Source organism: Lipotes vexillifer, unplaced genomic scaffold, assembly GCF_000442215.2.
Source record: "Lipotes vexillifer unplaced genomic scaffold, Lipotes_vexillifer_v1.1 scaffold1129, whole genome shotgun sequence".
NCBI lineage: Eukaryota > Metazoa > Chordata > Mammalia > Artiodactyla > Lipotidae > Lipotes > Lipotes vexillifer.
In genome coordinates this window covers 855,846-867,966 of record NW_006789022.1, presented here as the reverse complement: position 1 = coordinate 867,966, position 12,121 = coordinate 855,846, and the positions used below count along the sequence as shown (strand labels likewise).

The following is a 12,121-nucleotide window of genomic DNA, read 5'->3' as shown; positions in this document are numbered from 1 at the left end:
CAGCGCCCTGTGCCCGAGGACCAGAAGAGAAATGTGCAAAGGACGGGAACAGGGAATTCACAGAGGAAGCACAAATGGCCCATAAAGATAGGAAAATATACGAATCTCACAAATAATGAAGGGAATGCAAGTTATAGCAACGAGTTCGTATTTTTTCACCTATGAGATTAACAAAGACTTTTTTTTAATATGGAACGCTTCACAAATTTCCATGTCATCCTTGTACAGGGTCCACGCTGATCTTCTCTGTGTCGTTCCAATTTTAGTACATGTGCTGCTGAAGTGAGCACAGCAAAGATTTCTTTAAATTATACTATGTTTTGCTGGTGAGGGTGTAAACACTGTGGATTGAAATCTATATTGATTGAGCATTTGGGGACAGTGATTAAGCGTTATCAAAATTAAATTGCTCACAGCCAGCAAGTTTGCTTAAAGGAACTTATCTTGCAGAAATACCTCATGTGCAAAGGCGCATTTCCAAGGACGTCACTGCTGCAACGTCTGTCCCAGGGAAGCTAGCAGAAGCTGTGTGCGTGTCTGACAGGAGGAGATGAGTTTAGTACATCATGTCAGACATACGGTGACAACCAGTGTGAAGGCTGAGGTAGCTTTGCATGTACTGACATGGAAAGATAAGCGTAATATACTATTAAGCAAAAAAAGTATGATGTCACTTTTGCTGAGAAATTACACACACACACATGCAAAATCACAAGACATTAAAAAGGTCCACGGTTTCAGGTGTGTTTTGGCATCGAAGGCCAAGCATAAGTCAATAGTTCAAGGGCTCCCCTGTTCCGAAGCAGGTGCTTGTGGTGGGACCTGCAGGTAGATGGGGCAGATGGATCACACAGGACCTAGTAGGCCATGGTAAGGACTTCGACTTTTACTCCTCAAGAGATGGGATCCCAGGAATTCCTTGGCAGTCCAGTGGTTGGGAGTCAGCGTTTCCACTGCAGGGGGCCTGGGTTCCATCCCTGGTTGAACTAAGATCCCGCAAGACGTGCGGCGCAGACAAAAAGAGAGGGGGTGGAATCCATTGGAGGGTTTTAAACAAAGGCAGGACAGGCTCCGGTCTTAACAGGATCACTCTGGCTGCTGAGTAGAGAACAGACTTGGGGCAAGAGCAGAAGCTGGGCGCAGGGGCTACTGCAGTGATCCGGATGAGAAGGGATGGGGGCTTGGGGGAGCGTGCTAATGGTGGGGGAGGGGAGAAGTAGCTGGATTCTGCGTGTTTTCTGAAGGCGGCACCAGCAGGGTTTGCTAGTGCTTGGGGTGTGGAGTGTGAAGGAAAGAGAGGAGTCCACAATGATGCCAGAATTTTGGCGTGAGCAATGGGAAGGATGGATGTGGCCTAGACTGAGATGGGGCAGATGGAAAGTCTGAATTTCAACATGTCAAATTAACTAATATGCTTATTCGTCATCCAAGTGGAGTTGTCGAATGGGCGGTTGGATGTGAGTCTGGACTTTGCGGGAGAGGTCAGTGCTGAGACATGTAAACTCGGGCAGACCTGAAAGGTGATAGATGGCTTTTAAGGCCAGCAGACTGGAGGAGCTCACTTGAGGAGTGAGTGTGGCTGGAAAGGTCTGTCGACACCTCGTGAAAATATTGACCTGAGGAACCCAGACCCGTCCGCTGCCAAGGAAGGAGGTAGCCCAGAGTTTGTCCAAAAAATCAATTCGGTGGGGTCTGGAGGGGACTTGCTCTCTGAAAATGGAGCAGCCCACACACTTGCCCTCCACCTGGGGTCCCACAGGTGACATTCAGCAGAGGAGGTGGATGGGAGGGGCTGGCAGCCCACAAGAAAGAGCAGAGCTGACCTATTTTGAATGGAAAAGATCCTCCCCTGGAGCGTTATTTAGGTTGTTCAGTGAAATGTGCTCATTGCAGAGGTGCTACTGGGATGGAGTCTGCAAGCAGACAGGGGTCCACAGCAACAAAGCTCAGAGCAAAACATGCCCGTAGGGCATCTGCTGGGATTTACTTCCACGAGCAGTCTCACCAGGGCCGCACGGTTGGCTGATTAATAACAACTCTTACCTGGCAGTTGTGACGAGCTGTGGAAATGTTCCATGATGCATGTGTGTGTATATTAACTGATTTAATCCTTGCCACAGCCCTAGAAGGTAGACACTATTTTAACCAGCCCCATGTTGCCCATGAGGAAACAGAGAAGGTATGTGACACGTGGAGGGGCTGGGATCTCAACCCCCGTGCTTCCTCTGTTTTTTGGTGTTTTTTTTTTGGCCATGCCCTGCAGCTTTCGGGATCTTAGTTCCCCCAGCAGGGGTCAAACCCGTGACCCTGCAGTGGAAGTGAGGAGTCCTAACCACTGCACCGCGGGGAAGGCCCTTTCCTCTGTACTCCTGACCATCGTACTCTGCTGCCTACCAATAGTCATCAGTCATTTTTAGCAGTTTTAACCAACATTTACCGAGTGTGTTGCCTTTGTGATTTCATTGAATCCTTGCAACAAACCTACGGGATGGGCCTCTGATTCCAGTTTGGCAGAGGGGAGAAGTGAATTGCCCAAGGTCACAGAGCCGGTGAGAGGCTAAGCCACGCTACTCCATCTCCAGGGCTTCAGCTCGGCACCATGTCCCTATACTGCTGGTCATAGTGGTCAGCTCCCGGCATCTCATGGGGATTTACCATGTCAAGGCTTTTTGGCGATGCTTAGAAGTTTGGAATAAGAGCTGCATGTTCTCTCTCCAGAGCCTCCTCAGTGCTCTGGTTTGCCTGCTGCCTCGTTCCTGGACGTGGTATTCAACTTCCTGGCCTTTCCTGTCCTGTCAGGGCCTCAGAGGGTAAGTGGTTTGAACAAGATCTTGTTGTGAGGGTTCAGTTTGCCCCTTACATGGCCTCAGCAGGGGCTGAGGGGCAGCAAGGAGGCAGGCAGAGGGAGAGAGACACGGCAGCGCCATCTGCCATCTTCATAGGGTGTGAGGACCCTTTGAGATGGAGAGTCCTGAGACCCCTTTGAAAGATAGATGGTGAAACACAGGCTGAGCAAAGGGCAGGGGGGAATCGTACCAGGTCAACGGGGAGTCCTGCAGAGTCAGGAGCAGAGGCAGGCCTTGGCCCTGGATCTCTGGACTCCCAGGCCTGGACTCTTTCTCAGCATCCTGCCCAACTCTCCCCTCCGGAAGGAAGTAGGCCTTACATATACCCTTCCTGGCCTGCTTTTGCCAGAGCCCTTGAGACTGGCTGAGGACTGGTTGCCATAGAGATGGTGGGACAGGCAGTTCCAAGGTTGGCAGATGTGGAGCGGGGTGGGGGATGGGACAAGACACCAACATGCTAAACGTCCACCAACAGTTGGTAAGGACCGCATCGCGGAGACCAGGGCAAGACACACCACAGCAGGCTCCAGGGACGGCCACACGTCTGCTCAAGCTTCTCTCAAGCATCCCCCAAGCTGAGCAGGTGAGGGGGGCCCTTGGGGGGATAGCCAACTGCCCAGAGGCAGGTTGGCTCTCTGGGGTGGGGAGGCTAGGGCTGAGGGAGGCCCTTGAGAAGCCACGAGACTGGAGCTGAGGCCCAGGTGAGAGTCAGGGAGGCCCCAGGAGGGCAGGGACTACAGGGAGGCCTGCAGGATGTCGGGTGAAGACAAGGATGATGCCCAGGGATGACTCCCAGGCTTCTGATGGAGCAACTTCAGCAACACTGCGGGAGGATCAGGATTTCGGGAAAGACAATGAGTTTTTCCCACTTTGGCTTAGTAAGTCCAGGGCCCTGTGGGGCATTCAGAAGAGCTATCCAGAGCCCAGAGGCAGTACAGTGCAATGGTGACAAATCTGGGCTCTGGGGACAGACTCAACACATTCAGGTCCTGGCTCCACTTACCGACTGTGTGACGTTAGTCAAGTGATTTCACCTCTCTGAGCCCCAGTGTTCTCATCTGCGTGACAGGGATGATAGCGAATATCAACCTCATAGGATCCTTGGGAAGGTTAAATGAGTTAATACTTGAAAGTCCTGAGCACCCAGTAGCTGCTCAGTAAATAGCAGTTGTTGCTATTTTAATATTAATAATTCAGGTCATAATCAGTCAGTTTCAGTGGTAACAAGGTCCCAGAGGGGCCAGCCTGACAGAAAAGGAGGGTCCTGGGACTTCCCTGGTGGTCCAGTGGTTAAGACTCCGAGCTTCCATTGCATGGGGTGTGGGTTCGATCCCTGGTCAGGCAACTAAGATCCCACATGCCGTGTGGCACAGCCATAAAACAAACAAACAAACAAACAAACAAAAGAACAGGAGGGTCCCCTGGGGGAGCTGCTCAGAGCTGGGCCTCCTCTCCTGTCTTTGCCCAGGTGAGTCTTGGGAGCAGTGATGGTATAATTCAGGGCCAGCAGCAGCGGTCTGTGAGCGCAGGGCAGATGGCAAAGAAGGACCGGAGGCCCAGGGACCGGAACAAGAAAGGGCAAGGCTCTGCTGAGGCTGAGCAGTAAGCAGCTGCGGAGGGGCCGGGGGGCTGCTGGGTGCCAGGCCCCACTTGGGGCCAGCGCACAGACCCTGCCCCCTGCCCCCTGCCCTCTCCCTCTTCAGGCTGGTCCCCTCTCCTCCTCGGAAACCCTCCTTCCCCTTCCAGTGGGCCTGGGAGAGCTTCATCACAGATGGCCGGACTCCGCTTCAGCCGGGCTCCCCCTCGGCCCCTGGCCACCAAGCCCTGCCCTTGCCCGCTGCGGTCCATCGGCACAAGTCCAGGCGCAAGTCCACGGCCAACAACCCAGAGGCCCGTGGCTCCTGCTGGAAGACAGAGGCGCCAGATCTGGAGAGGAGACAGCAGCTCAGGGCCTGTAGCTGCATCCCCATCCCTCCCGGCAAAGGGAGAAGCCAAGAGCCGGAGCTGCCTGGGAAGAGCTCAGGATCGGGGCCGGAGGCCGAGCTGAAAGGCCTGGGTGCTGAGGTGGCCGAGAGGGCTCTGAGCCCCGGGCAACTGCCCCAGCTCCCCAGAAGGGGGTCGATCTTGGAGGAGGAGCCATTTGCAGAGGCCACAGACGAGGCCGAGGAGGGGGAGCACAGGGTCCCCCAGAGAAGGAGGGCTAGTTCTCGAAGAAAGGGGCGGGATTCTGGCGAGGAGGCCTGGGACGAGAGTGAACTGCGGAGCCAGGGGAGCGGCTCTGGCTCCAACAACCTCCGAGGACCGCAGAGGAGGAGGCCAAGGGCCAGGGAGCTGGAGGGGCCGAGGAACCTGGAGCAGCTGCAGAGGCAGCTGCAGCAGGACTTGGACTGTGGTGAGCGTGGGGCTCAAGGCCCGGGTTCCCCCACGAAGCCGCACAGTGCGGAGAGGGGCTGGAGCCAGCCACCTGGCTGGGCTGGGCTGGGCTGCGCTCCAGGTGCGGGGAGGGATTGCCCAAGGGGCCAGGAGAGACGGCACTGCCTGGTTTGTCCCTCTGTGGACAGATCCCGAAAAGCTGCCCTGGAAGCCATCGCGGGCTGCTGTTCAGGCCTCCCGCTGGAGCAGGAAGGCCCATGCCTTGGGAGCTGATGAGACTTGCCTGTTTGCAAACTCCCCTAACCGCACCTTCCACAAACGACAGGAGGCCACCAGGTGAGGTAGAGAAGAAGAAGGTGGGAGCGAAGCACAGGGACTAGGGGAGCAGCTAGTGCTTCAGGAGACAGTCATTCATCCTCTCATTCATTCCTTCATTTATCCATTCACCAGTCTTTCTGATCATCCAATCATCTGTCCATCCATCCACCATCCACCATCCATCCACCATCCATCCATACATCTGTCTGCTTGGCCAACTGTTTATTGACACAAGCCAGTTTTCATTCACTTCCCATCTTCTATCCATTCATTAATTTATTAGCTAAGTGATTAATGTGACATATATCAGGTATCTGCTCATGGGTCCTCAGGATATAAAAGTAAAAAGACTTGGTTTCGGCCCTAAGAAGCTCAAGGTCGGCTGGAAAAGGAGACAGATGGGCAAAACAGCGACAATGGCAGAAGAGTTAGATCATTACTGTACTTAGGGCTTGAACAAGAGACAGCGGGAGCAGAGGGGAAGACAGATGGGGGCTGTTGACAGTGTCTAGGTGAGGGTTGATGAGGGCTTGGACCAGGTGGCCATGTGAGTAAAGAGAGGGGGATTTATTTAAAAGATATTTGGAGGCTGGCTCAGTGGGCCTCGGTGACAAGTTAGAAGTGGTAGGTGAGAATCCATTCAGCATCCTGATAGCACCCTTCAAGTCTTACCCTGTTATCCTTCCTTGAGATCTTTCCATGCTTCCCAGTGCCCTTAGGACAAAGCCCAGATTCCTTGGTTGGAATCCAAGGAATCCAATCCTTGGTTGGAATCCAAGGAATCCAATCCTTGGTTGGAATTCCTTGTTGGGCTGTCTGTCCATCCCTTTGTACAGATTGAGGGCTCCTCCACGGATGGTGCCACCTCTTTTTTTTTTTTAATATTTATTTTATTTATTTACTATGTTTTTGGCTGCATTGGGTCTTAGTTGCGGCATGTGGGATCTTTTGTTATGGCGCGTGGTGGGCTGCTCTCTAGTTGTGGCGTGCTGGCTCCAGAGAGTGTGGGCTCTGTAGTTTGTGGCACGCAGGCTCTCTAGTTGAGGCGCCTGGGCTCAGTAGTTGTGACGCGTGGGCTTAGTTGCCCCGCAGCATGTGGGATCTTAGTTCCCTAACCAGGGATCTAACCCGCGTCCCCTGCATTGGAAGGCAGATTCTTTATCACTGGACCACCAGGGAAGTCCTGGTGCCAGATCTTTTTGATCACAGCCCCCGTCTGGCACCCTAAAAGGACCTGGCACATAGTTGGTGCTCAATAAACATGTGCTGAGTGTATGTCTGCCTATCTGTCCAACTTTCTATCTGACCACGATTCAGTTGTGCATGAACTCATCAATACTGAGTTTCTGTCTGTGGTAGGCACTGTGCTAGGTGCTGGGGATACATTGGTGGTGAAGAGGACAGACAAAGAATCCTGCTCTCATGAGGCTCACATTCTACTTGGGAAGGAGGATAACTGATAAAGAAATGAACAAAATGTGTAGCTAGAGATAGAAAGTCCCTGGGAGGTAGATGGGGTGCTGAGGTCTCATTTTCTCTGAACTTTGAGCAAAGACCTGATTGACCAGAGGAACTGACCATCACATCTGGGGGAAGAATGTTCCAGGTGGATCTAGGTGCTGTCTATTCAACCGTCCACAACATCCATCCATCCTTTCACCCTTTCACCCACCCACTGATCACCATTTGTTTCTTTTTCCCATCCATTCATCCGTCTGTCCCTCAAACCTGTAGGCATTACCCTAGCTCCTACCAGATATAGGGGTCAGAGAGAAAAAAAGATCTGGGCCCTCCCCTCAAGGAGAGCTGCTTTGCAAGGGGAAGTTGGCAATACAGGTGAGGTCATGGGTGTGTGTGCTGAGCTCCACAAGGCTAAGGACTGTCAGAGTTGGGGTACACCTCTGGCTGGAGTAGGCAGGAGGCTTCCAGGAAGAGGAGGGAAAGGCCTTGAGCTAGGCCCGAGGGCTGAGCCCCCAGAGTCAGCCTGCATCCTGTCCAAATTCCACAACAAACCCCATTCCCCAGGCCCCTGGATCTCTGGGCTGCAGCAGTCCCTCCCTCCAGGCCCCCATACGCCCCTACCTGCCCCTGGCCCTCCATGAGGCTCCTGGTTCCCTGCAGACTTCTCCCACCCCTCTGCCTTTCCTCTCCCCACCCAAGAAACCGGCTGCGGGCCTGGGAGCAGCAGCAGCAGGAGAAGCGGCAGCAGGCCGAGCTGCGGCGGGCCCAGGAGCAGCGGCTACAGCAGCGGCTGGTTCACTGCCTGGCAGCCTACGTACCCAGAGGGAGCCAGGGGCCGGGGGCCGCCCAGCGTAAGCTGGAGGAGCTAAGGTAGGCCCGGGCTGCAGGGGGCCTGGAGGGGAGAGGGCAGGGAGGCGGTGCTGGGTGTCAGACCAAAGGACCAAGGGGAACCTGCCCTCACCTTCCCACGGGCCGAGCTTCCAGGGCCAGCCTCCCCGCCAGGTGGGCAGGTCGGGCCGCTTTACAGATGAAGACACTGAGGCCTGAGAAGAGAAGGGGCTGGGCCAGGGTCACCTTGTTAATAATAACAATTCCTGCAGCTGTCGAAGGCTGAAGTTTAAAATGTTCTACTTGCATTATCACATTTTCAAATCTTGTTTTCTGATTTCAAATGCCAGGCATGCTTACTATAAAAATTCAGATATTACAGAAATAGTTCATGGAGAATGTGAATAGTGCCTGTGATCTGGCTCCTGGAAACAGCCATTGTTCGTGGTCAGGGGAAGAGTCATCTGTTTCATTTTCTTCCTATATTTTGATCATAAAAAAGCAAATTCAGGGCTTCCCTGGTGGCGCAGTGGTTGAGAGTCCGCCTGCCGATGCAGGGGACACGGGTTCGTGCCCCGGTCCGGCGGGATCCCACGTGCCGTGGAGCGGCTGGGCCCGTGAGCCGTGGCCGCTGAGCCTGCACGTCCGGAGCCTGTGCTCCGCAACGGGAGAGGCCACAACAGTGAGAGGCCCGCGTACCGCAAAAAACAAAAACAAGAACAAAAGCAAATTCATATTTAAAAGCAAATCTTTCTTAGACTCATAAGAGGCGAGTGAAGTAGGTATCATCAGCACTTTCCTACAGATGAGGAAAGTCAGGCTTCAGGAGCTTAAATAATTTGTCAAAGGTCACAACAGAGTGGCAAAGCTGGGATTCCAACCCAGGCAGCCATTCATCTGCCCTGCTATGCTGCCTCGGAGGGCTCAAATGCCCAATCTTCAGATAAAGTGCACCAGGATCTTCCCCCCAAAGCCCAAGCTAGGGAAGGAGATAACTCAAATAAATATGATCACCGATGCCATTGACACTGCGGACCTACGGGGTGCAGCTGGCACCAAGGCAGCCCTTCCATCCAGGAAGAAGCACAAGGGCAAGGTGAGTCGGGCGCTGCTGAGAGACTACAGGGTTCCTGCCCTGCGATGGGGCCCCTGAGGACTCAGGGGGGCTCTGATCACCTACTCTTTGAGGCTCAGCCTTATCACCCACAACTTTACAGATGAGGAAACCAAGACTCAAGAGGTCGCGTGTATTTTAAAGGAATCCTTGACCAGTGATCGGGGAGATGCCTTCTCCCTGCTGGACCTCAAGTTCATTGTTTTTTCACATGGCAGGAAGCGGAAGGCTCAGACTCCAGTGGCAGATGTCAGTGAGAGGAGTGTTCCAAACGCACTCCTTTCATTTTCGACTTGGGAGAGGATATTTCCCACGGGGTGTCTCAGCACTTCCAGCGCATGAATTTTGCTCTGAGCTTCATGGGAGACTCTGCCCTTCCCAGGAGGGTGGGCACAAAAGATATCGCCCTGTGGTAGGGAAGCTCCGTACTTTACTTTTATTCTGAGACAGGGCTGACGTCCACTGACATCACTTCCTTTCTCGCTTAGAGCTCCAAGACATGGGCTTCCTCTCAATTCTAACAGAAATAGCATCAAGAGCCAAGCAGGAAAAATGTACACAACCTCACAGGCAAGACAGAGACTGAATGCAGCTCATGCTTCCCCCACTCCCCACTCCTTGTAACTGCTGTAAAATCCCCTCTTGAACAGTGAAGACTTCTCTTTGCAGTGACTTCTGTTCCTGGCCATGGTTTTCAAGTCCATCTTCTTCTCGAATGGAGGAAGTTTCCTTTCCTGACACATAGCCAAGGGGCCTGGCCCAGCAAGCCAGTGTTTTCCACAGAGCTCAACACACTTGCCAGAAATCCCAGCATGAGTTTTGGAGTCTTGTGTGCCTCTCCCCTCCCGTCCTGTCTGTGGGTGCTGCCACCACACCCTTCGGCCTCTCTCGTGTGCTCTGCAGAAGGATGCCCGGTCCCGTGTGTGGTGTAGCCAGAGGGCCCCTCACTGTCAGGATGCGCGGCTTGCAGAGCAGACAGATTTCCAACAAGCGCACAGACTGGGTTTTTGTAAATGGGATTGTGCTTCTCCAGTGGAACCTAGATCTTTCTGGGATGTGTTCTTTCATTTGCAATACATTTCTTTAGTTCCTCTGTCCCATTTTCTAAACTATCAGCTTATAAGAACCACAGAGAATGCTGGCAAGCTTGTCCCATTCGGGCTATAGCACAGAGAAGAAAACTGAACCCAGAGCCCAGACTGGGATTTTGCCCAAAGCTACAGCCAACAGTCACAGTGTCTCCTCACAGGCACAATGTGAGAGGGTGCAGGGGTGGATGCAGAGAGGGGAGGGCTGTGCATGCAGATGTCCAGTTTCTCAGAAGTCAGTGCTGGCCTCTCTCCCTTGGTGATGGCTAGGAGGAGGGGTGAGCCTGGACCGCCTGCAGACCTGGGTTCAGCGCTCAGTCCCTCACTTCCCAGCTGTGCAACCTTGGACAAGTCCCTTGACCCTCCTGAGCCTCAGGCGTGTCATGGGTAAAATGGGACAAATGATTCCCACCCCACTGACCTCAGGAGAAATCCAGGGCAAGGATGGAAATCAAATGGTTTTGTAAAGCTAACGGCAGGAGGACAGAAACCGAAAGTTCTTAATGAGGACAAGTGGGCTCAGGAGTGGGGACGGCTCGTGTGCACGGTTAGCCGCCCAGAGGCCCGTCTCCCCGCAGGCGCCAGGAGCGACAGCGCTTTGCTGAGTACCAGGCAGAGTTGCAAGGTATCCAGCAGCGGGTGCAGGCCCGGCCCTACCTGTTCCAGCAGGCCATGCAGGTGAGGCTAGCACCTGGGCAAGCATGTGGCTCCCCAAGACCAGAGCTTCTCACTGGCCGAGTGGGTAGGGAGATGAGGTGGGAGTGGGCCCCCTTAGTTGGGACCCCTGGGCTGCTGCCCATCTGGAAGCCCTGGGACCCCCTCGGTAAGCAGAGCCTCACTGTGTCCTCAGCAGCCCAGGTGAGAGAGGAACCCCGCTTCTCTCTCCTCAGGCCAATGCCCGGCTCACTGTGACCCGGCGCTTCTCCCAGGTGCTGTCGGCACTGGGACTGGACGAGGAGCGGCTGCTGGCTGAGGCAGGGAAGGGGGATACGGAGGGCACCCCCAGGAAACCCAGGTGAGGCCCAGCTGTAGGGAGGAAGGGCATGGTCACCAGCACTCTGCCCTGCAGGGCCTCATCCACCTGTCACCCTGCCCTGGGGAAAGGTCGAGGGGACCCCTTGAGCAGCCACATGGATCCACCGTGAATTCAGTCCTGCCCCATCCACCCCCTGGCCTGGAGGACTCTGTCTAGCTTTCGCAGCCAGCGGGGCCTTCCCCAGGCGCTGTCCTCCATGTCACCCAAGGAAGGCGGGGCCAGGGTTATTTTCCCCACTTCCGATGAGGAAACTAAGGACCCCAGGGGCAGGGTCTTTCCCAAGGACACAGGAATGAATAAGCAGCAGAGCCTGACTGGGAACCTGCAGCCACCTGAGCGGCCACACATCAAGCCCCCACTGTGGGCTGGTGCCACGCTGGTCACTCCACGTACCCTTATGCTTTAGAACAACTTGCTACAGAGCAGAGGTTATGAGGCTTGAGGAGGGGAAGTCACTTGCTCAGGGTCACACAGCATAGGAGTCAAATTTGAATCCACAACATCTGTGATGATCGCCTTTCCCCTTCTACAGCCCAGGTCTCCTTGGTTATGGGGGTGGGGAGCTGCGCAGCCCAATGGCCTCTATCTGTGTCTTCATCTTTAAGGAGCCACAGGTCAGTAGGATTGAGAATGGAGCACTCTTCTCAAGAGTCCCCCAAAGAAAGAACCCACTGGCAGCCAGCCTGACAAGCACTCCGCCCCAAGCCCAGACCGAGAGTCCAGTCCCTGAGATAAAAATTAAATGCTTTGTGGAATATACAGTGTGGGATTTCTGGTGGTAGTGGAAAGAGGCTGCAGGTTGTGAGTAGGTTGTGGCAGGTGGGTATGCGGCGCTCTTGGCTTGTCCCCAGGACAAGGAACTCTGGCTGTTCTGGCTGCCCACTCCCAGCACACACGGCTCTGCCTCTGCCCTGAGGACTGAGTGGGGCATCTCCAAGAGCGAGAGCTGCAACTCCTAAAAATGCTGGGTCCTGGAATTCAAGGGTGAATAGGACAGAATGGCTTCCGCCTTTGGAAACTCCCAGTCCTGTAGGGGAGGGGGGCGGACCATTGAAAG

General features: G+C 54.3%; 1 protein-coding gene across 1 annotated transcript; it reads left to right on the top strand.

The window, feature by feature from the left end:
* Window positions 1–3,282: 3,282 nt before the first annotated feature.
* Window positions 3,283–11,794, top strand: TSGA10IP (testis specific 10 interacting protein). The gene is given in 9 exon segments (XM_007461970.1): window positions 3,283–3,429; window positions 4,315–4,448; window positions 4,550–5,238; window positions 5,408–5,555; window positions 7,698–7,868; window positions 10,607–10,706; window positions 10,919–11,043; window positions 11,670–11,712; window positions 11,714–11,794. Coding segments are annotated over 9 exon segments (1,638 nt in total).
* Window positions 11,795–12,121: the final 327 nt, after the last annotated feature.